The 25939-nt window shown below is 34.9% G+C and overlaps 1 protein-coding gene across 1 annotated transcript in view; it reads left to right on the top strand.

Moving 5' to 3' along the window:
- The window catches only part of RYR2 (ryanodine receptor 2), a 758695-nt gene that overhangs the window by 537972 nt on the left and 194784 nt on the right, over nucleotides 1-25939 (top strand). The window contains 11 exon segments of the mRNA XM_044000528.1: nucleotides 4211-4351; nucleotides 8846-9009; nucleotides 11606-11684; nucleotides 13545-13634; nucleotides 14450-14587; nucleotides 16127-16204; nucleotides 17804-17879; nucleotides 19041-19164; nucleotides 19721-19836; nucleotides 21226-21290; nucleotides 22240-22361. Coding sequence (XP_043856463.1) covers nucleotides 4211-4351; nucleotides 8846-9009; nucleotides 11606-11684; nucleotides 13545-13634; nucleotides 14450-14587; nucleotides 16127-16204; nucleotides 17804-17879; nucleotides 19041-19164; nucleotides 19721-19836; nucleotides 21226-21290; nucleotides 22240-22361 — 1193 coding nt within the window.

Raw genomic sequence — 25939 nt, 5'->3', positions numbered from 1 at the left:
TTCTTTGCCATGTCATTGGTGTGTTGACTGACCTGTTTGGATGCTATCACTAGATATGGTTGCCACATGTCCTAGCCATGAGTGCCTTTTCCTCAGGCATCCCCTGCAGTGACCCTGGAAGTTTGGAGTATGTTGCTCATAACTCCACTAGCTCTCCTTGCTCACAGCCTGGAGGGATCACACATGTGGGATGTGGAGTTAGGAAGGCCTCAGTTCACATTTCACCTCGGGTCTTTATAAACTGTGTGACCCTGGCAAGTTACCTAATCTCTGTCTGCGTTACCTCATCTGCAAAATGGAGATAATAATAGCACCTATCTCCCAGGGTTATTAGGAGGACCAAATGAGATAATATGTATAAAGCACTATTGACTCTTGTGGAAAAGATGGATGGCTTTTTATTAGATCAAATACAATGAGATAGATTCAGGATTGGTTGAATGGCCATGCTCAAGGATAATTATTCAAGGATCAGTGGCCACAGGAATCTGTGTTTGCTTCTGTGCTGTTTAGCATTTTTTATCAGTGTTCTGGATAAAGTTTAATTTTAAATGCTTATCAACTTTGCTGATGACAAATCTGGAAGGATTAGTTAACATACTTGATGACAGTAATGATACAAAAAACTAGAACATTGACAGGCTAACACATTGAATTAAATCTAATAGATGATATTAAATAAGCATAAATGTCAGTCTTACATTTAGATTCAAAGAATCAATTTCACAATGCTGAAGAAAATCCTGTACTCTTTATTTAGGTAGAAACCAGCTGGAAACATTTTTTATTTAATTTAGATTATTCCAGTTTAAGAACACCTGCTTAGAGATGCAAAGATGAGCAACATGCCTTTGAAAATCTCTAACCTAAGCTGTTTTGGAATTATAGTTATTCCTGGACTTTAGATAGAATTCCACAATGACAGAAAACATAGCAGTAAGGGCAAAGTTCAGTCAACATTTTGCTTTATTAAACAGAAGAGTCACAACTATCAGTGTAATCTGAGAGAATCTTTTTTTTTTTTCCAAATGCCATCTAGTTCTTTGACCATTCTTTGAAAGGATTCTCCTTTCCATCTGGTCAAAGGTAAACTCAAGAGATATTTCCAGTGACCTGAAAAGTCAAAAGAAACTTCTTTTTTTCAGATCTTCACCCTAATTCAGGCAAGTTGGATCAGTTAGGAGCCCCCCATTATCCCAAATTGTTTTAAGAAAGAATCCTTTTCTGGGTTATTGTGGAGAGAAAGGACCAGGACATTATTTTGGAGTTGATAATTCTTTTCGGATAAGTCCAACAGCATTGATGAGACAACAGCATCTTTCAAAAAAGTGCTTTATTAATATTTCTGAAAGAGGGAACTAGGGATTTAGTTTGTTTGCACAACAATTATAAGATGGGGAAGGCATGGTTAATTTTTTGTGCTAAAAAGATTATAGGCTATAGTGGACTACAAGCTCAATATGATGTGGCAGCTAAAAAAGCTAATGTGATTTTGTGCTATATGAAGAGAAGCATGATTTCTAGGAAAAATAGGAGGGGATAATCTTTCTGGTCTCTGCTCTGGTTAGACCATGGCTGGAGTGCTGCACTCAATTCTGGGCACTATAATTTTACAAGGACATTGATAATCTGCAAAGTACTCAGAGGAAAACAAGTAGGATGACGAGTCTTGAATCCATGTCATAACTGTTGAAGGAACTGGTTATGTTCAGCCTTCAGAACAGATGACTGAAGGGGGATTTGATTATTTATATATTTCAGTATCCTTGAGAGCAAGGACTGTCTTTTGTCATCTTTGTCTATCCCTAGCACTTAGCAAAGTGCCTGGCACATACCAGGATAGTACGTGCTTAATAAATATTTGAATGTGTGAGAACTGTTCTCTTTGGCCCTAGAGGGCAGAACTAAGCTCAGTGGGTAAATTGTACAAAGAAGCAAATTTAGGTTCAGTCTCAAGAAAAATTTCCTAATAATTAAAGCTCTCCAAAAGTGGATGGGCTTCCTAGAATGGTGGTATATTTCAACTTCATAGAGGTTTTCTAGGAGAGGCCTCTACTTCTTAGATTTATTGTAGTGGGGATTTTTTTCATATACTGTTTCAACTTCATGACTGCCAAGGTCCCTAAGTGCTCTCAAATTCTGTCATTCTTAAGCTAAAAGGAGAGCGACTACTATTTGGGCAAAATTAGGGAAGATTTCTCAAAAGAAATTAGTTTTAAACTAGGTCTTTTAAAAGTTAGTAGACAAAGACTGACAGAAAAGGAAAAAGCATGAACATAGACACATAGTTACATAAGAATATATTTTCAGGGGCAGGTAGGTGGCGCAGTGGATAGAGCACCGACCCTGGAGTCAGGAGGACCTGAGTTCAAATCCGGCCTCAGACACCTAACACTTACTAGCTGTGTGACCCTGGGCAAGTCACTTTACCCCAATTGCCTCACCCCACCCCCCCAAAAAAAAGAAGAATATATTTTCAGTTACTGTGCCTTATTCAGTATCTAAAGATCATTTTGGGTCAAAGGATATGAACAGGCAGTTTTCTGATGAAGAAATCAAAGCTATCTATTGTCATATGAAAAAATGCTCTAAATCACTATTGATCAGAAAAATGCAAACTGAAACAACTCTGAGTTACCACCTCACACCAATCAGATTGGCTAATATGACAAAAAAGGAAAATAATAAATGTTGGAGAAGCTGTGGAAAAATTGGAACACTAATACATTGTTGGTGGAGCTGTGAACTGATCCAACCATTCTGGAGAGCAATTTGGAACTATGCCCAAAGGGCTATAAAGCTGTGCATACCCTTTGACCCAGCAATACCACTATTAGGTCTTTTTCCCAAAGAGATCGTAAAAAAGGGAAAAGGAGCCACATGTACAAAAATATTTATAGCTGTTCTTTTTGTGGTGGCAAGGAATTGGAAATTGAGGGGATGCTCATCAATTGGGGAATGGCTAAAAAGTTGTGGTATATGAATGTAATGGAATACTATTGTGCTGTAAGAAATGATGAGCAGGCAGATTTCAGAGAAACCTGGAAGGACTTACATGAACTGATCCTGAGTGAGAGGAGCAGAACCAGAAGAACATTGTACATGGTATCAATAACATTGTGTGTTGATCAACTGTGATAGACTTGACTCTTCTCAGCAGTACAGTAGTCCAAGATAGTTCCAAAGGACTCATGATGGAAAATGCTCCTCCAAATCCAGAAAAAAAAGAACTGTGGCATCTAGATGCAGATTGAACCATACTATTTCTATTTGTTTTTGTTTTTGTTTTTTTTGTTTGTTTTTCCCTTTTGCTTTAATTCTTCTTTCACAGCATGACTAGTGCAGAAATATGTTTACTGTGATTGTACATATATAACCTATATCAGATTGCTAGCTGTATTGGGGAGGGGGGAGGGAGGGAGAAAAATTTGAAACTAGAAATCTTATAATAACAAATGTTGAAAACTAACTCTACATGTAACTAAAAAAGAATATAATACTTTTATGATTAAAAAAATAAAAAAGATAATTTTGAATTATATCATTATTAATTTCAGCCTTTTACAAAAAGCATAAATGCATGGACTTGAGGTTCTTTTGTGTATTTTAGTGTTATAAAATCATAGAATCTCAGTATTTAAAAGGGGCTTCAGAGATCATCTTGAAGATATCAAGAAATAATTTACTACCTAACTTGACATCCCATGCCATTTTTGGAAGGCAACAGTTGTTAGGAAACTTTCCTTACACTGAGCCAAAATCTGTCGTTTTGCTAGTACTATTCATTGCTTCTAGTTTTGCCCCTTGGGAATCAAATAGAACAAGTATAATCAAAGATTCATCTTTCTGAGTTCATATCTGGCCTGACACTTCCTAGTTGTGTGACCTTGGGCAAGTCACTTGACCCTATTTGCCTCAATTTCCTCATTTGTAAAATGAGCAGGAGAAGAAAATGGCAAACTACTCAAGAATACATGCCAAGAAAACCCCAAATGGGGTCACTAAGAGTTGGATACAATTGAAAAATGACTGCAATCTTATCCATAGAGCTATAGTATCCAGCAAGTCAAACGAAATTTAAAGAAATTCAGATGAAATTGGTATATTTAATCTCTGAGTTGGTGGCATTGCATGATACTAGAATTTTTGATGGAAGTTCATGAAAACAAGTGCCTTTTGCTTATGACTTTTAAAATTATTTCATACATAGCTGCTGACAAATCATTATGAGAGATGCTGGAAGTATTACTGCCTGCCTGGAGGCTGGGGGAACTTTGGTGCTGCCTCAGAAGAAGAGCTTCATTTGTCAAGAAAGTTGTTCTGGGGCATTTTTGATGCCCTTTCTCAAAAGGTAATTTATTACTTACTTCATTGGATGGGTTTTATCTGAAACTTAAACAATTACTATAAAATTCTTCTACATTTGATCTGTACTTTTCATGACCACACAGAATCCCCATAGTTCTCCCAAAGATACTTTAAAATATCTGTATTAACTTTTTCTTCAAAATCATCATTATTGTGTACATGGTACCTCTTTGGTATTTAAGGACCTAAATGACCAAATAACCATGAATATGATAGAATGCTATATATTTCACACAGTACATACCAGTGGACCTGAATAGATCACATTTAAAAGATCATCCTTCTTGTTTATTTTCTCAGATGCCAAGGGAATGCCAGATCACCTTGGATTATGATAATAATAGTATTTATACCATGCATTAATGTTTGCAGAATGCTTATACATATGTTGCTTCATTTGAGCTAATTCTAATATATAACTAATTATTTTACTACCTGGCAGCTAGGGTGCTGTGTAAATTAAAGTATCTTTTATGCTGTTGACATATCAATTTTTTAAATGTATTGAGTGTCTTCTATAGAGACTGCTAGGTGTTAAAGGGGATTCAAATATGAAAATATTGTCCCTCTCTCAAGGAGTTTCCTATTTAGTAGAAATAATATAGACAAACAACCAGAATACAAAAGTCTTAGAGGCAAACAAAGCATGTCAGCTGATCAAAATTAGTTTGAGGCCCTGAATACACATTAACATATAGTAAAGCCCCAGAAGTATGCTGAATGGTAGATTAAGCACCTGAGATTATATTTGTCATAGATTATCAATAAACTGGACCATTCATGTTTGACAGTGTATTGAGAGTTGATTCAATTTAAACCTATTACATTTGTTATATTTTTATTTTGTTAAGGTGGCACCTCTGAGATACACTGGCTGTCTTACCCCAGACAAATTTCTTCACCTCTATTGTTCTAGGTAATTCCCTAAGACTACAAGTTGCGGTGCAGCTAGGTGGTACAGTGGATAGAGTGCTGGGTATAGTGTCAGGAAAACTCATTGTGTATTTTAAAATTCTAAATGTGGATTCTGATCTGTTCCCCCAGTTTTTGGGGGAAACTGGCTAAAATCACTGATAAATGAGTTTAGGCCTTTTAAGGGTTTATTAAAAGATATAAGATAGTAAAGAGAGAAAGATTGAGAACAGATTTCTTATAGCATGGAAATCCTAGCTTTCCTACCAGCCCACTTGACGTCCTGCCACCAAGCTGATGTCTCCAACCAAAAGAGCACTTCAACCCTCAGCCAGTGTCTGCTTCCTACTCTCAGAAATGGGAGGTTCTTCAAGCTGATTGGCTAGTGTCATTCAAATCCATTGGTTCACTGGACTTGAAGGTGGTCAAGAGTTAAATTCAAAGTTTTTAGCTTCTGAGAACAATACCTTCTTAAGGGCTAGCCAGATGTACTTACAGTCTGGTTAACTGAAGTAGGGTAATCAGCAGTCAATCACTCTCACTTAATTCAATCAGTTTAGATTAATCTCCAGGTGGGCCTTTGAGTATCTGCTAAATCCCCTCATCTACCACATTCCATTATCTTGACACATCATCTTCCTGAGTTCAAATCTGGCCTCAGACATTTCCTACCTGTGTGACCCTAGGCAAGTCACTTAACCCTAGTTGCCTCACTTTTTTCATAAAATGAGCTAGAGAAAGAAATGGCAAACCACTCCAGTATCTCTGCTAAGAAAACCCCTAATGAGGTTACAAAGAGTCAGACACAACTGAAAATGACTGAGCAACAACAAATTGCAGAGAAGGTGCCAGCTTGGATTCACAGAAGTTTCTCACCAAGAGCTCCTTACTACTGATGAAGTCACAGGTCTAATCCCTGCTTCAATTCCTACCAGTCTCTCTCTACACATTTTTGTCTTGTTTTCTATCAAATATATTATGTAAAAGGAAATTTTAAAAAATAAACATTACACTTTTTTTTTTTGGTGAGGCAGTTGGGGTTAAGTGACTTGCCCAGGGTCACACAGCTAGTAAGTGGTAAGTGTCTGAGGCTGGATTTGAACTCAGGTCCTCCTGACTCTAGGGTTGGTGCTCTATCTACTGCACCACCTAGCTGCCCCTACATTATACTTTTTAACAAGTAATTTTAAAGTGAATTTGACAAATAGTCTTTTCTTTAAAAATAAAAATAGCATTCATTCATGTAGTGTTTTACAATTTACTTTATGTGGTAGTTAGAGGAAAATATTATTGCCTCCTCCCTCCACAAACCCCTATTCCATATATGCGAATATTGAGACTCAGAAAGATTAAACAACTTGCCTAAGTTACACAGCTAGTTACCCACCATTCCCAACTCTTAATCTAGTTCTTATAAGATCATGGAACTAGAAGGAAGGAGGAAGGAAAGGAATAAACATTTATATTGAACCTACTATGTGTCAGATACTGTACTAAGAGCTTTTTACAAATATCTCCTTTATCCTCACAATAACTGTTTAAGGTAGGTGCTATTATCATCTCCATTTTACAGTGGAGAAGACAGAGGAAAACAGGTTAAGGGACTTGCCCAGGGTCATCCAGCTAATAAACATCTGAGACCAAATTTCAACTCAGGTCTTCCTGAATCGATGTTCAATGTTCTGTACATTATATTACCTCAAACGGTGTTCCCTTTAAAGGAGTCCAGAAACCTTTTAAACTGTAAAAAAAAAATTAATTAACTAGAAAAATTATAATTGGGCTGTAAGTCCCATCTGGGTGGCCATTCAAATGTAGAAATATTTTGACTAGCTAGGGTTAATTTGGGGGGCCTAATTTGACTGGGGTACTTAATCTGGGATTTTTGACTAACTGGCTATCTGACCGCTATTAATTTAATATGGGTGGTTTAAAAATTTCTCCACACTGCTCCCAAATTGATACCCAAAAGATTAAGAAGCCTCTTAACTAAATAATCAATGCAGAGTTTATTTCTAAAAATAAATGTAAGAGATAAGGGTTAAGAAATGCAAATTATACAACCTGTCTGCTTTTAACACAAGGGCTGTTGCTGCCTCTTGCCTTAGGGTATGTACCACTTTCACTGCTCAGCACCTTTCTTCTAACTCCGAGCCCCTTTCACTTTGTAGATCCCCCTGCATCTAACTTTCCTCTCTGTACTGCCACTGCTGAACCCCTGTGTTTCTCTCTCACTGACCTCTCCTTCCATTCTCTTAGTGCTCCAGTGTCCTTTTGTTCTCTTAATCTTCTGGCCTCTCCCAAACTCCGTACATCTGCCTCTTGCTCTAGTCCTTTAGCCTTCTCCTGCGTCCTTCTTTGTTCCCTTAATCTTGTCAGCCTCCCTACTGTCTAATTCTCTGGTTTATATATATTCCTTCTCTCCACTCAAATCTCGGGGCTTCCTGCGGCCCCCTCCCCCCCCAACACCAAGCTAATCAGCCAGCCGCAGCCCTAGGGCTAAGGCTGGGGGGGGGGGGGGGTTTGAGCGTCCTGTGCATAACATAGCCAGGGCTCCAGGGGCCCATGTCCCTGCTGTGTGCCCAGGGACCTCTGCATGGGCTATGCCAGAGGCTGGCCTGGATGAGCCCAGGATCTCTCGGAAAAGATCCGCTCAGGGCGGAGGGAACTGGAGCTTTCCCCATGGCTGTCTGACCTGGTGTCTTGTACAGCCCACGGGGCTTTTTTTGCTCAGTTGAAGCTGAGGGGGAGGGGCTTCAGCCCTTAACACAGAAAAAACCTTGAGAGCCTAAGGCTTTCTAATCTCAGCCCAAAGGTAGGGACCCCAAATCAAAATAAATTTCCACAAAACTAAATCGCTCACTTTATAAATGAGGAAATAGTAAGACGAACTGGTTAAGTGACTTGTTCAGGGTCATAGAGGTAATAAAACCAGAGGTAATATTTGAAGTGAGGTCCTCTGACTCCAGAGCTTACTTTTCCTCTATATTACATTGCCCTACTCTCTTATCATACTGCTGGAAATTAGATTATGTGTGTGAATCAAGAAGAAATCTCTCAGACTTTGTTGACCTTTCCGTTAAGGTATCTCTGTCCCTTGAACCTATGGTTTGACTTGAATTGTCCTACCTTTTCAGAATGCTATATTTTTCTATAGCTTGTTGGCAGAGTCATTAGTGACAGCAGTTTACAAAATAAAAGTCATGGTTCATTGCAGTGAAATGTTATGGTGCTTTTAAGTCTCTTTTTCAGTTATAGCAATCAGGTCAGTTTTACTTGAAATGTAAAAACATAAACCTTGGCATGGTGCAGAGGTCTAAGTTTCTTTTCTTATTCTTTGACCTAGCTTTAGTTTCACTTGTTTTTGTGGTGTTTCAGGGTTTAAAAAAAATTTTTGTTTCTAACAAATGTGTTTTATTTTGTACAGAAAGAATCTATTGGACAGTTATAGTAGTGGAGGGTAATTTTTGTCTCTAATTCTCCTGTATTGTTTAATCATCCTTAGTAATAATGATGTCAAGCTTGGCTGAACACAGTATCTGCTCTGTCCTCTGCTTCTCAACAGAAATATGAACAAGAATTATTCAAGCTGGCATTGCCCTGTCTCAGTGCCGTTGCAGGAGCTTTACCTCCCGACTACATGGAGTCAAACTATGTCAGTATGATGGAAAAGCAGTCATCAATGGATTCTGAGGGAAACTTTAACCCACAGCCTGTTGATACCTCAAAGTATGGACTCTTTCTATTGCAGCAGATTTTTATTGTAAATGATATGTGAAGTCTGAATTTGAATAAGGTACTAAAGTGAACTTTTTGTAATCACTGACCAAGTTTGTCAATAGTAATAGTCAAGGAAGTTAATAGGTGATGTTTCAATAGAAATTTACCTTGAAATATTTGTAATGATTATAACTAAATATCTGCATAATTTATTTCTCCCAGCAGTTCTCAACATGCATTGCAGTTTTCTGTATAGTATACATGGAAATCACTTTAACTACCACTGAATCTCACCAAGTGCTGTGGTGTCAATAGAAGCTTTTGTTTCACTTAAGAATTCAGCTATGGAAATGAGAATATACAATTAGACATTTAAAGAGTACCAATTATAGGTAAAAAATACAGTGCAAGTTAAAGAAATAGCTGATGGTTAGGAGTGGCTTGACATAGGCAACATTATCTATATTAAATTATTAAGACAAGATACTTTTTGAAATCTCATCTGTTTTTTTTTGTTTTTGGTAATCATCTCTGAGTCGGACCATAACTTCATATTTCCAAAGAAAGCTGCCTCTTCATGCCATACTGCATTATAGATTCAGAGATCATTCCACAAGTTGATTCTTAGCTGGGTAGTCATCACTAAGTATTTACTTTCCATTGACACCTGGCTATATTTCAGAGTTGTTCTTTGAAGTTCATTAATATGCCCCAGTTCTCTTAGCTTCTATGACTATAATGAAAATACTAGAAAAAATTTCACCTTATTTACATGTTATTTTTTACCTTATGATATTACTTTTAGAAGAAACAAACGATGACCACATTTCCAAATTTTGTTTCTGGATTAGTTGATGGACTTGCTAATATTTCATCTAGGTCAGGATCACAGAATGCTATCAAAACTTTTTTAGTACCATGTCTTAGATGTTCATCAATTAAATTAAATTCCATAAGTACTTAGTGTTGATCACTGCATTTTAGGTTTGTAGCTTCCTAATGGATATAGTTATGATAATAGAGTATCATAATTTATACATATGAAAAATTTTATAAATGTGCTGCATGTGTGTATTTTATGTATGGTCAAATTACTGTTTAATGTCCAGCAAGAAAAACAATCCATTATGCATGATGCTATTTATAATTCTTTTCTCCAAATTAGTAGTTTTGGGGCAGCTAGGTTGTGCAGTGAATAGAGCACTGGCCCTGGATTTAGGAGAACCTGAGTTCAAATTTGACCTCAGACATTTAACACTTACTAGCTGTATGACCCTGGGCAAGTCACTTAACCCCAATTGCCCTGCCCCCCCCAAAAAAGTAGTTTTAATGAATTATTTTTAATTATGATTTTCTTTCAGTGATATATTTGAAATTTTGAAGTTTGTAGTTAGTTTCATACTTTCATAGGATTTAGAGCTGGTAAATATAAGATAAATAAATATAAATTTCCTTTCATTGGTAGGTTAGAAATTTTGAAGTTTGTAGATTCAAACTTTCATAGGATTTAAAGCTGGAAAAGACTTTATATTTTATATATTATGCTTGCTAAGCCAAAAATTTATATTTGTTCAAGAAATAATGCATCATTTAGTCACATGTGTAGCTTAAAAAATAAAATAACAAAATAATTTCTGAACTGTATAATTATATCTCTCTTTTTAGATAGTATTGTTAAAATGTTATAGACCATTTATAACTACAATTGCTAACACAGGTATACAGAAAAAAATTAATGTCAAAGAAATGAAGAATCTTAGTAAATGAAAAAATGTAGAGGATTAAGGTTTCAGGAAACTTCTTTACCAGGTGATAGTTTTTTAACATAAAGAACATGATTTGCCATTAAATAAAATGTACTATAAAAGAGGAAAAAAAAATTTCCCAGGTTTCTTAAAAACAAATTCTGCTTTAATTTATTTTCTTTTTTTTAATCAGTGTCTTTATATTTTTGAACTGAATCTTCTAGTTAATGTCTAACTTATTATGCAGTAATATTGGAGGATACCCAGAATTTTGCATTTTCTGTTTACCTTTTCTAGTATATTAGCTCTAAAAATTTAAATATATATAAAAAGTATGTAAGAGGCAACATAATGCTCTGGTAGTAGAGCCAGTCACGAAGCTAGGAAGAATTAGGTTTAAATCTAACTTCTGCCTATATAGCCTGAGCAAGTCATTTAAATTCTCACTTTTTAAAAGTAATTCTAAGGCTATAAGGTGCAGAGTAGTTGCTGCCTGGTTCATCATCTGGGATGTTCCTTGTACCAGTGAAATCATAGGTCTAGTCCCTATCCCCCATGTTTTGTTTTTTTTTTAAAGTGAGGCAATTGGGGTTAAGTGACTTGCCTAAGGTCACATATCTAGTAAGTGTTAAGTGTCTGAGGCCGGATTTGAACTCAGGTACTCCTGACTCCAGGGCTGGTGCTCTATCTACTGCACCACCTAGCTGCCCCTTCCCTATCCCCCATGTAAAAAATAATTAGATTAAGTAATTCATATTAAAAAAGAAACATAGAATATCATCTGTGAGCCATAAATCAAGTATCAGTGTTTTTATCTCTTAGGTATTATAAATTATTTATCCTTTATTTTTTTCTTTCAGCATCACAATTCCTGAAAAGTTAGAATACTTCATTAACAAATATGCAGAACATTCACATGACAAATGGTCAATGGAAAAGGTAAAAGCCAAAAAATGACAGTATAATAAGTCAGTGTCATTCTCAAGAACTTGTCAGTGTTGCATCCATTAATGGTAAAAAGTAAAAGTCTGATTATACGGCTGCTTTAGAGGCACTGTGTTGCCATGGAAAGAGTGGTGGACTTGGTGTTGAGAGTATGGGTTCTATTGTTTACACTTAGAATGTGAATATGGCAAGCTAATTGACAAATGTAGTCACAAGAACATTCATACATTGTCTTAAGATTAGCTTTATAATCATTTCTGATTTTATCTCCCCAACAACTTTCTCAGTTGGACACTTAATTACAATTTACAGTTGAAGAAGCTTAGGCTTCAAGAGGTTTACTTGCCTACTTCTACAGGGTTGTTTAGAGGCTCCAATTAGATAATGTATATAAAGTGCTTAGCTGTAATTTACATGAATTTTAAGTTTGAAGTTTCAGTATAGTCTTACCAAAGAATGGACATTTAGATCCAATTTCTTTGATCTTAATACTTAATACTATACACTACAGTACATAATACCATAGTTAGCTCCAGTGAGATATGAATATGAATTACATTTCTGATCACAGAGTGAAATAGTTGTTCTGTAAATCTATAAATAATAACTTAAAGATACTGTCATGTTTTTTATGCTTTGCTATAAATGTACTATTAAGAAAATTCTAAAGTTAATTTTGACCCTATCTATGCAATTTCCTTTTTGTTTTAAGAATCAGAACTTTGAAACTTCCAATATTCTATTAGAGCCATAGCTGTGATAAACATAATTACAATTTAATGGTCAATCACCCTCTTTTTCTCTCTGATATCACATTTTACTCATTGATATCAAATGGCACCCTGACAATTCATCAAGAGAAGGGGTGCATTTGTCAAATAGCATGCTGTATTTACATTTCATTAGTAAAGTAATAACTAAAGTAAAAGTAAATACATTTTACAGTCCACATAGGCCATGATTTTGGCACAGAGTTGTTAGCAGATGGTCGGGTACTTGTTTCCTTCATTCATCAATTCCACAAGTATTTAATGATCCACAAGTATTTGTGGTCCAGAGAGGTGGTGTTATGTTGAACTGAGGTTCTGAGTGGGAAGATAAATAATAGAAGAGTCACAATTGGGGTGCTCATATTCTGTTAGGGGGGTACACCATGCATTAATTGTCATGTATCCATAAGAGCAAAATAATACAGAAGAGACTGCATATAAATGCTTTTACTAAGGGTCTGTTTGCTTGGGGGAATCACAAGTCTTCTGTATACCTGCTTTTGCTCATTTTATGTCCATCATTATGAACATGAAAATCTGGAAACTAAATATTACAGCTTCTTTTTTGTAAAACAAATTGTTATTTGGCATATTTAACCTAATCGTCAAAAGAGGAACTATATTTTCCTCCTTTGTCAGAGAATGAGGAGTAGTAGTTGAGGAGGGATAAATTTAGGTTTTAAAGAATTTTACATATTTAAATTTTTTTTTTAATTTTTTTTTTTTGGCACGGCAATTGGGATTAAGTGACTTGCCCAGGGTCACACAGCTAGTAAGTGTCAAGTGTCTGAGGCCGGATTTGAACCTGGGTACTCCTGAATCCAAGGCCAGTGCTTTATCCACTGTGCCACCTAGCTGCCCCACATATTTAAATTTAAAGATTTAAAGAAAATATTTCTAATAATAGAATTACTTCAAAGAAAGAATGCTGTCAGTGGTAGTGGCTTCAGTGTCTGGAGATCTTTTAAGGGGAAGCTGGACAGCCACTTGCCAGGGATGTAGAAGGGATTCCTATTCAAGTACAGGTTGTACTATTTCCTGAGATCTTTCCAACTCCGAGATTCTGTGATTTACTCTTTTTCAGTTGGCAAATGGATGGATTTATGGCGAAATATATTCAGATTCTTCTAAAGTTCAACCATTAATGAAACCATATAAACTTTTGTCTGAAAAGGTGAGAATCCTTGTTATCCAAGGAGATTTTCTTATGGCAGATGTTTTAAACCTATGTTCACACATACCATACAGTTTTCCTATTGCTAAGGCCAGGCCTCTATATTCTCATGTTTTTGTACTTGAAAATAGTTTTGTATTTTGGCTTTTCTTTATCCCAGATCAATCTTTATTTATTTCATAGACTTTCCTCTCATTTACAACTAAAGGTTTTTAAGTCTATTCTTTGGTCTCTCTATTTCATCTTACTCTTCATTTTATAATTCTCTTTTCTCCCTACATCTTTATAATATCATCCTTTTCTCTTTACTCTCCTGTCTCAGAAACATAATGGGCATATGTTTAAAAAATATCCTCAAGATGCCGAGTGATTCTAGAAAAGAAAAAAAGGGAATTTTAAAATCAATTAAAATAATTTCCATATTTTTATTTGTGTAGGAAAATTAAAATAGCAAATAAAACTCTGATGAAAATATAGCTTTTAGTCAAAGGAAGGAAATTGGCCTTTTTTTCTATTTTGATAGTGAAATGGTAATCACATATTCATTTCCTGGTGGATACCTCTCTTTTCTATGTAGCCATGAACAGAAAAGCTAGAGAAATTTTAAAATTATACCACAAATATCTGTATTTGTTCTTTAGTTGCATTTGTCAAACCAGATGCCTGCTGTCCACTTAGCAGAAACTTTACTTTCCCTTGCATTTGAGAAATATTAGTCATATGACAAAAGTGGAAGTGTTTGTTTCAGAATAAAATTAACAAAATTTTTCAATATTTCTACTTTAGCAAGTGACATCCTCATTGTTTTCCTCTAGGAAAAAGAAATTTATCGCTGGCCAATCAAAGAGTCTTTAAAAACTATGCTTGCTTGGGGATGGAGAATTGAAAGAACCAGAGAGGGAGACAGCATGGCCCTTTATACTCGGACACGACGCATCTCCCAGACAAGCCAGGTAATTACCATAATGACTTAGCACTTCACAGTATTTAGAGGAAAAAAATAAAACTTATATTTTTAATTTTATCATTGGTATTGCATTCATTTAACAAACATCTAATGCTATACGTGGAATGTGAATATGTGCTGTGGATATGAAGACAAAAAAAAGGATCTATCCTCAAAGAATTTACAGTTTAAGAAGGATTATTCATCAACCAAGTTCTGCCTAAGAAGCTTTACTGACTTGTGATTCCCTGTAGGATAAAATAAAAACTTCTATGTAAATATTGTTGTTCCTAGAAGTTTAGTCAGGAGGAGGGAAGACTTACAAAACATGTTATCTTCAAGTATTTGAAGTATCATCACGTAGAAGAGGGATTAGATGACTTCTAGTTGACCTTAGAGTATGTGAGAAAATAATAGGGGTTTTGTGACTTCCAGGGGCCCCCAAACCACACCTACCTGAAAGCCTTGTTGCCACCAGAGGACCTGTTCTCTGGGCCCTGACATTAGCGTGACTGTGCCTAACTGCCCTCAAATCCAGTTAACCAGTAGATTTGAATGATGCTAGCCAGTGAGCTTTGAACAGTGTTTATGGGCAGGCTCTGCTCCTGCCTTCAGCAAGCTTAGACAGACACTCACGCTCTTTTTGGCAGGGGATTGGGGTGAGTGCAGATGCAGCCCTCTAGGGTTCCCCAATTTCTCTCTTCTCTAGGTTTTCCTATCTTTCAAAGCCATGTGCACTCTCTTTACTAATATTTAATATGTTTTAATAAATGCTTAATGCCCTGTAACTGGTGCTAAATCTTCTAATTTATAAGTAACAACCATATTAGAAACCCCAGCTAATTTTCCCTACCCTTGGGACAGAAATAGGCGACCATATTAATTTTTTTTTTTTTTTTTTAGTGAGGCACTTGGGGTTAAGTGACTTGCCCAGGGTCACACAGCTAGTAAGTGTTAAGTGTCTGAGGCCGGCTTTGAACTCAGGTACTCCTGACTCCAAGGCTGGTGCTCTATCCACTGCACCACCTAGCTGCCCCTCCATTAAATTTTAATTGTCACAACTAGAAGCAAATTTAGGCTTGATTCTATTAGGAAAAAAATCCTAAAATGAAAGCTGACTAAAAGTAAATAGGGCTGCCTCAGGAGATAGTGGGTTCACCTTTACTAGAGGTCTTTAAGCAAACTTTGGATGATCAGTTTTCAAATATGTTTTACAGTCAATCCTTTGTCAAATGCAACTAGGACTTCCCTTCCAACTCTTGGATTATGCAAGTCTACAATTTATTTGTGACCCATGAAATGTCATCTTATATCTAAAACTGTTTATTATCTAGTAAAAGCTTATAAAATCTGAAATATTAATGAGTCAGATAGATTTAGCAAGTCAGTTTTGCTAATACTTGTCATTTTTATCCTTAGATACAAAAGTTTTCTTAGTTATCAAGTTTGTATTTACTTTCACATTTTTCAAAAAGGGTTTCAGAAAAACCTCTACCCTTATGGTCTTTTAACAGCCTATTGTTTCTTTTGTATATCTATCCCTTAGGTTTCTATTGATACTGCCCATGGTTACAGCCCCCGAGCTATTGACATGAGCAATGTTACCCTCTCGAGAGATCTTCATGTAAGTCTATCTGTTGATTTTAATTTTTTTCTAATCTTCTTTCTTTGTTTGCCCCCGCCAAAAGTTATCCATAATTATACATATTGCTAGTTATCTTATGAATGTTTTTAATAAATTACCTGTCAGATTTATGGATAGTGAAAAAGTTAATGACCAAACAAGAAAGGTTCATGGGAATTAAAATGAATAATTTTGATTTTGTCAAAGTTTTTGCACAAACAAAACAAATCCAGCCAAAATTAGAAGAAAAGCAATAAACTTGGGAAGGGGTTGATTTATAGCAAGTTTCTCTAAAGATCTCAATTCTCAAATATATAGGGAATTGAGCTAAATTTATAAAAATAAGAGCCATTCCCTAATTGACAAATAGTCAAAAGATATGAACGGACAGTTTTTAGAGGAAGAAATCAAAACTAGCAATAGTCATATGAAACATGCTTTAAACAAATAATAATTAGAAAAATATAAATTAAAAGTTTTGCGACACCACCTCACATCTTTCAGATTGACTGATATGACAGAAAAAAAGAAAATCACAAATTCTGGAGGGGATGTGGAAAAATAGGTACTCTAAGGAATTCTTTGTGGAGTTGTGGAATAGTTCAGCCACGCTGTTAAACAATTTGGAATTGTGCCCATCGGGTTATAAAACTACATGACTTTTGACCCAATAATACCATTATAACAGAAGGAGATGAAAAAAGGAGGAGAAAGACATACGTATATTGTGCTATAACAAATGATGAAGGGAATGGTTTCATAAACTTGAAAAGATTTCTGTGAACGATTGCAAAGTGAAATAAGCAGAACCAGGAGAACAATGTACATTATCTAGGTGGCAGAGTGGATAAAGCACTGTCCCTGGAGTCAGGAAGACCTGAGTTCAAATTTCACCTCAGATACTTACTACCTATGTGACCCTGGGCAAGTCACTTAACCCCAATTTCCTCGGACATGTGAGGCCATCTCCAGTCATCCTGATGTCTGTCTTGCCACTGGACCCAGATGTCTCTGGAGGAGAGAGTGAGGTTGATGACCTGCATAGTCCTCCTTCACTTAAATCCAATTCACACTAAGTCATTACATCCCGATGTCGTGGTCTTCTTTGAGAACAAAGGACAAATAACAAAAATAAAGATAATCAGCTGTTCATGACTTGGTAATAATGATTTATATGATCCACCATAATTCCAAAGGATTCATGATAATAAAATGCTAATGGAGCTAATGGAAACAGAGTGCAGATTGAAGGTTATTTTTTATATTTTTATACTTTTTCTTTTTTAAAAACATGTCTAATGTTTATATATGTTTGGTGTTCACTATATTTTTACATGATGTTGTTCCTTTAGACTATAAAAATATTTGTTTCCCTTTTGTTTATATCTCTAACCCATAGTATGTAATAGGTACCTAATAAATCCATGTTTTATTACTTAATAGATGTTCTAAAGTCTTAACAGGGTAAACAATGTCAAGTTTTAAGTATCTTAAATTAAAATTACTCCATTAAGTAAAATTTTAATATTTTTCATTCTTTTGTTATAACTGTCCATCTATATTGTAATAAAAGTCAGTTGTTTTCTTTGTTTCCTTAAGGCAATGGCAGAAATGATGGCTGAAAATTATCATAACATATGGGCAAAGAAAAAGAAACTGGAACTCGAGGCCAAAGGTAATATTACTTTTGATAAAAAGTAACTTTTTCCCCACAAAGGCCAATGGAAGTCTTGAATAGTACAAGGAGTCAGTAGAACTCTAGATGATTGATTATATGGCTTTTGATAATTACACTTCAACGTTAATGGTTCAAATATATCCTCAACTGATCCTTGAGAAGAATTTTGTAGCCAGCTACTGCTAGAAGGAGGCAGCTAGGTGGCTTAGTGGATAAAGTGCTAGGCCTGGAGTCAGAATGACCTGAGTTCAAATCAGGCTTTAGACACTGGCTGTGTGATCCTGGACAAGTTACTTAATCTCTATTTGCCTTATTCCATTAGAGAAGGAAATGACAAACCACTCCAGTATCTTTGCCAAGAAAACCCCATGGAGACCATTGGCATGTTATGGTCCATGTAGTCACAAAGAGTCAGATACAACTGAATGACTCAACAACATCATCAACTGCCAGTGAGACAAATGAAAAAGCCAAGAGACAGTTTCTGGGTAATTAATAACCAGTTTATTAATTAGGCTAGTAAATGATCAATAAATCTGTGATCAGTGGTTTCACAAACCAAAGACAAAATCATGGATTTCACTGTATGCTTAAATACGTTTGGAAATAGAGGTGTCCCTGACAGGTGAAAATCAGCCTTGCTCGGTGAACAGTTAATGAAGGGGGGGTAAATTTATTAATGATGAGGTGGTCTAAAAGTTTTTAGTTCCTCCTGCTGAGAATATGGCTTGATCATGAGACTGAGATGCCTTCAGCAATCTTAATAAAGGAATCCATCTCTACTCATACCACTCTAGTTGGTTTTCTCCTTCATGAGCTGAGTTACCCAAAACCAGTTAAATTAATTAAATTAAATCAGTTAATTAATAAATATTTACTAAGTACTCGTGCCTTGAACTCTGTAAGGCTGTAGGGATGCAAAGACTAAATGAAATGAAACAATTCCTGCTCTCAGAGACCTTTCATTCCATCTGAGGAGACAACAGATACGTAAATAAGTGTATACAAAATAAATACTGTAAAAGGTTAAAAAATGGGAGTAGGAGCCTCAAGCCACTGAGGAAATAAAAATTTCATCTAGTCTACTATTAAGTAGCATTTTGAAGGAAACAATAGAATTAATTACCATTTTGTGTTCTCTGTCTGATATCCTAGTAGGAGGTGGCAACCATCCCCTTCTGGTACCTTATGATACTTTGACCGCCAAAGAAAAAGCCAAGGATAGAGAGAAAGCACAGGATATTCTCAAGTTCTTACAGATAAATGGCTATGCAGTATCCAGGTAAAATAATAATTCATCTAGTGGCAGATACCTTTTTTCAACAAATATTTAAATATCTATAACAAGATTAAATATTAAGCAAACTTAATATTTCTCCCTTACTGTCACCTTGGGAATTGGTGTGGTACTTGTATATTCAAAAAGAGCAAACTAACAAAGTTTTTTTTTTTTAATGGAGACCAAAAACACTAACTTTTCTTTTATAGCCATGTTTTCCATTTGATTCTACAATTCCCATCCACAATTACTATCAGATTCACTTGATAATTATATTTTAAAATATTATAGTAATATTATACAAAAAACAGGTATATACTATACTTTTAAGATTTTTTTCTAAATTGAACTTTTACCATCTCAGGTTAAATTATTAATTAGTTTTAAATATTATATCAAAAGTATATATTCATTAGAGATTATTTCTAGCTCTTGTTTTGAACTATTTTTATAAGTAATATTATGAGGATAATAAGTATCCTAAGGAACACATATTTTCCAAAATTAGGCATTTAATTGATCTTGTAGAATCTTATTTGTCTTGAATTTTCTTTTTAAGGGGATTTAAGGACTTGGAATTGGATACACCTTCAATTGAGAAACGCTTTGCCTATAGTTTTCTTCAACAACTTATCAGATATGTGGATGAAGCTCATCAATATATCTTGGAGTTTGGTATGATACCATGGTTCTTTTAGTAATAAATACATTTTTATATGCTTGAAAATAAGAGTGTTAATATCATGGCACAGAAAAAAAAAAGAGACAGCTCTGAGCCCAACTCATTGTCTCTCTTTACTGTCTGTCCTGAATACTGAAATACAAGCTTTATATATCCAACTAAATATATGTTGAAATATAATCAATAGACCTTCATTCTTTTGATCTTTCCTGTGTTGAGGGATAGGTCAAACTTTTTTCAGTGATTGTAAATCACTTTCAAACTGTTCTGTCATTTTCTGGGGCTTGATACAGAAACTGGGGGACCCAGGCAACATATATGAAGTCTTTATTTGATCCAGAACATATAAAGTCTTTATTTGAAGAGAAAACCACAATGTGTGAATAGAGTTTATAGATAAGACAATTTACAGATTTGACTCATTGTTAAGGAAAACTTCCTAAAACTTATATCCAAATAGCTAAAAAATCTTCAAAAATAGAATAGCCCCAATTTATCAAATTTCTTATTGATGGAGCATTTAAATAATTATTCATTTCAAACATGGATGACCACTTGTCAGGCATATATTGGAGAGGCTTCATGCTAGGGCTTGGTCTAAGCGACTTTTAAGATCCCCTCTAACTCTAGAGATTCTTTGTCATATGTCAAATTGAAGGTGATCTTTTCTAAACAATGAGAATAATCTAAGATTTTTAGGCTGTTATCTAAATTATATTTTGTAATATATTATGGGTCATTCAATCTGATTCCTGAGTTTTCAGATGAGATGTTATGATTGGAGAGTTAGGCCCTGAGAAGCAGCACAGCATATTGAATAGGGAAAACCCAGCCTAAGCTCTGCCTCTGCACTCACTAAGTGGGTTAACATGGACAAGACACTTTGCCTCTCTGCCTTCCAGCTCAACATCCCCATCAAAAATAAAAGAAATTCTGGAGATCAAGTTCAGTGATTAAAGTCTAATCAACAGTTTTGTAATTCCTTCTTCAGTTCTTCTTCTTTAGTGACATACTTTTCTCCATGAATGCTAAAGAGCATCTTGATGGCAGACTTTTACTTTATTCTGAAAAGGTTTGTCTGCCACATGTTAGAAATATTCTAATTCTATACAAGTATGTATTGGAATATAAGTTGTGTGTATGCATTGATTTGTCCCCAGGTTTAAAAAAATATTTCTACACAATACAGTAGTCTCTGCTTATTCATAATCCCCAATACTAATAATATTATATTATTTTGTTTTGTTTTTCATTAAACTTAACAGGGTAACATATTGAGTGAAGTTGCATTATTGTAAATTGTTCACTTTGGATGTTGAAAAAGTAGAATGGTATTTAGCTTTTGAAGTGTGTATCCACTTAACAACTTCTCTTTTTTACAGATGGTGGCAGCAGAAGCAAAGGAGAACATTTTCCTTACGAACAGGAAATCAAATTCTTTGCTAAAGTACAGTATACTCTTGTTGCAACAGTGTTTGTTTACAAACTGTGATATTTTATTGTTTGCTTGTGTTCAAGATGCATTTGTATGAAAATGTGAATTTTACTTGATGATTTAGAAATGTAAATATTCCATGGCATGAAAGTGCATGAATTCCATTAAATAAATGTTCTCCCTTTCTTCACAGCACTTTGTCTCATCCTTCCACTTTTCTCTCTATTTAATATCCCAAATAGCAATTAATTGTGAAAAAAATAGGTTGTCTGATTTAAAAGTCCTCATATTTGTGTGAGTTATATTGATTAGAATGAGAATATAGCTTTCTCTGTTTCTTAATGAAAACGATTTAGCAGCAATAATGTGGTTTTAAAAACCAGCTCAATGTCTCTTCTGTAAGTAGAAGTTAAATCTCATGAAAATACTTCTCGTTTACATATAAAAAAATTCAAAACCAGGCTTACATGCCGTGTTTTTATTTGAAGTCCTCCTTAAGTCAGTAATTAGTAGGTAGTGACAAGGGATAATGCATTCTCTGATCTCCAGTGTTTACCTATAAATTGTTTCTTGGTACTTATTTGTCTATAAAAGGGAGCTGTAATAGTCATTCTCTCTACCACTCCATTAAAACCATGATAAAATGAATCTAAGAAATTTCTTCTAAGTAATTTAAATCTTATTCTAATCTATAAATGAGAATCAATTACTTCATTCTTCAGGCCTAATACAGCCTTACAACTTACTACTTTCTGTATTCACCTTCCCAGTTCTAGGTAGTCAGTTGAGCGAAAGAAGCAAAATTTAGAATCCTGCTGCTGAATGACATAGCTATGAATATGGGAGGACTTTTTGCATGTAATCCTAGCTTATACCACACTCTCAAAAAATACACTGGCCATATCCAAATCATGGAGTACACTTGAGATGATGTTATCTATTTTTCTTTGCTTTCATTCAGGTTGTGCTTCCTTTAATCGATCAGTATTTCAAAAACCATCGCTTATACTTCTTATCAGCAGCAAGCAGGCCTCTCAGCACTGGAGGACATGCATCCAACAAGGAAAAAGAAATGGTGACTAGGTAAACATAAATATTTTGGATTAACACTAAATGTCAGTGGTTTGAGGGTGGCAAGAGAAATTTTATACTACTTCTGCTCTAGTTCCTGCTTATTAGGATGACATAAGAAGAGATGTAATAGCAAGCCATGGGGTAATGTTCTAGCTTCTGAGTTTTAGTACAGGATGATGCTAAGATTGGTGCTGAAAAGCCAGGATTTAAAATAATTTTTGTTGTGGAATTAGCATATAGAACAAGCAAGGTAGGAGATAGGTTGATATATTCTGTATTTTAGTAAGCATTGGTGTGTAAACAATTATTTTTGCAACATTTAAAAAATCTAATAATTTTGAAAACAATAAACTATAAGAAAACAGAATTTAACTTATATGCTTTTGAACATGAAGTTTCTAAAGACTAAAGTCAGAAGAATATAAATGAAAATTACGTTATGCCATTCAATCCAACTTCCCACCACATCTTCTCGATTCTGTTTTTGATCTTTGGAGTAGTTTCTCTATAATATATGTCTACCTACCTACTTGTCTGTCTTTCTATCTGTCTATCAAAATATAGTTAGAGTTAGAGTTATAATAACATGACTTCATTTATTTCCCATTTTTTCAGCCCTTAGCATGTGTATCCATAAATGTTTGGATGAAAAAAGAAACAACAAAAAACCTCAGCCCATTGCTTAAAACACAGTGTGAAAAGGTGATACAAATTTTCTTAGTCTTTAGCCAAAGGGTCTGGTGCCAACAGGGAATGGTAGGGCAATTAAATTCTTTGTGGATATATGACTAGGTAAAATGAAACTTAGGGAAATATGTCACTAATGAAGAAAAGAAAATTAACTTTGTTGATTATGTTGTAGATTTAGGAAAGTGGAGTCATATTTTAAAGTTTTGCTCCTTATAATGTCATGGATGATTAGCTTAAACCATAGGTACTCAGTGAATTGGCAGTAGTTAATTTCTTCCTGTTCCCTTTTTACTCCCCTCTTGTGTTTTTACTGCCAAGCTCACCTTTCCACATGAGTTAGAGATCTAAAAGAAGCATAATCAATATCCCCCAAGATGCTAAAACAAAGCACAATTTCTTTCTTTTAATGTTTGAGGAAACAGTGTAACCTGTTTAATAAAAAGCAAATGCTCTAATACATGTTGTTGTTAGAATCTTCATTATTAGGAGTAGAAATAAATACTAGATAGGGAGATATTAAAAGTTGTATGTTCCTTCCCTCACCTCTAAGTGAGATAGATTTCATCTTTCCAGACCACTCCATACTTTATAGAAGACACTTCTGCTTCTATTGTGGTCATCCCTTAGCCAATGAAGCTATATCCCATGGGAATCTGGACTTTCTGTGAAAGAAAACTCAGCTTGTCCTTGCTAGTCTTAAATAACTGCCTTCTGTTCCTCCAACCTTGCCATCTATAACCCATTCCTTTGAAGAATGAAATTTGTCTCATTTAAGAGTGCTGTGCCTAGGTTGAGTTCATTAAAAAGATTATTGTTTCCAGAAGGGAAATACACATATACATTTATACCTATATATACATATATGATATATAAAGTAAAACAAATTAGTATTGTAAAAACTACCCCATTAAGCCAAAAAAAAAAAGTGACAATAAAAGCAGCTTCAACGTTTTACACCCCCTGACTTGTATTCCATAATCCTTGATCCTTGATTAATGTTAACTACTTCCTTTTAGCTTAGCTCTATCTCAAGTCTGTCATCAGTCTGAGCCATACTAGTTTTGTGAACTAGTATTGTGTCTTTGGGCTGTCCTTCTATACCTACTATATAATGTTCTGTTCATTTGTATTTCCTTTAATTTCTTTTTCACTGAGGACCAGTCATTAATTTCTTCTCCCTTGATAAATTCATAAATTATTAGTTAGATTTTGAGTCTTCATATCTACCTTCTCATATTATAGATAAGGAAACTAAGTCCAGAGAGTAAAAGAAATCTGTCCATAGCATATATCTGTAGTTGTAGAACTGTAAATCTTTTTATTCCCATTCTGGACAGTGTTCTGTCCACTATACCATACTATGCTGATGCTAGCTAACTGGACAATCACTCAACAATTTAGCCCTTCAGTATGCCCTATGAATTTGAAAACTTAGCATGATATTGTGCCCCTATTATTACTGACTCCTCTTTTGCTGCTTTTCCTGTTGAGATTTAGGAAACTGCCAGACTAGAGCTGGGAGAAATTGGAGGCTCTCTATAGAATGACTGAATGCCAATCGCTAGAAGAGATCTTAGATACTATCAAGTCCAATCCCTTAATTTTACAAATGAGGAAACTGAGGCTCAGAGAAATTAAGTTACTTGCTCAAGGTTATGTAGCTGGTAACTGGTAGAGCTGATATCCAGACCGCTGTCTTTTTTTTTTCTTTTTGTTGTTGGGCAATGAGGGTTAAGTGATTTGCCCAGGGTCACACAGCTAGTAAGTGTCAAGTGTTTGAGTCTGGATTTGAACTCAGGTCCTCCTGAATCCAGGGCCAGTGCTTTATCCACTGTGCCACCTAGCTGCCCCCCCCAGACTGCTGTCTTTTGACAATAACTTTAATGCTTCTTCCTGTACATCATGTAAATTGTTGCCCCTTTCAGCCCCTTGGGAACAAATTTATCTGCTATAACCTGGACCCAATTTTCCTGGCTGATATTTATTTTTTAATAAACATGTTTATAATTTCAGTGCATTTGAATGAGATGTAGAAATGTTTTGTCACAATTTTTTAGAATAAAACTTACCTATATTTGTCTCATAGAGAAATGATTTCAGTTTAACAAAGTGATTAACAAGACAGTTCTTTTTTTTTTTAACAAAAGTTCTTATGATATCACTGAAATCCATTGGTAAACATTTTTAATATAATATTTCAACAAATACAGCTTTTTTGTTTTTATTGATTTATAAAATCCAAGTCTTTGTTTTACCCTGTAAGTATACAAATAACTCTTGACACATTTGAAGTAGAAGTTGGGAGGACTCAACTATAAAGTTATTTTTTTAATTCTAATTTCTTTTTGAAACATTTGCCCACCAAACAGAAAAATATTATTGTTCCATTATAGATATACATATAAATATATATAGAGAGAACATACACACACATTCATACATACACACTTTTGTACTTTGATAATATAGGTACTCTTCCTATTGATACAAATTGGAACTCCAACTGCTTTCAAGAATCCTATTTGATTCCTGTCATGCTTTCTCCTAAGTCTTTCAAATAGGATTTACTCAATAGACTAGAAGTCTTCTTCTTCGTCTTTTGCTATCTTAGTGGTATCAGTTATTGCTCCTTATCAATTCATATTTATGTCCAATAAAGTCTTAATCCCCTGGAGTGGTAGTGACCATATATTTTCAAAGGCAACGCAAGCAGAAGCATAAGTTCTTCTAGGTGCTAACAAGCTGGAAAGATACACATAAAAACTTAGAATGATGTCTCTTGTTTGAGAACCAGCCTAAATAGGTAAAGACAGTCATTACAAAAAGTGAATCCCAAATAATGATTTTTTTTTTTTGGCTACAGAAAACCCACAGTGCATACACATATTATGGTGTTG

Source organism: Dromiciops gliroides, chromosome 4, assembly GCF_019393635.1.
Source record: "Dromiciops gliroides isolate mDroGli1 chromosome 4, mDroGli1.pri, whole genome shotgun sequence".
In the NCBI taxonomy this organism is placed as follows: Eukaryota; Metazoa; Chordata; class Mammalia; order Microbiotheria; family Microbiotheriidae; genus Dromiciops; species Dromiciops gliroides.
This window is presented reverse-complemented; position numbering and strand designations above follow the sequence as displayed.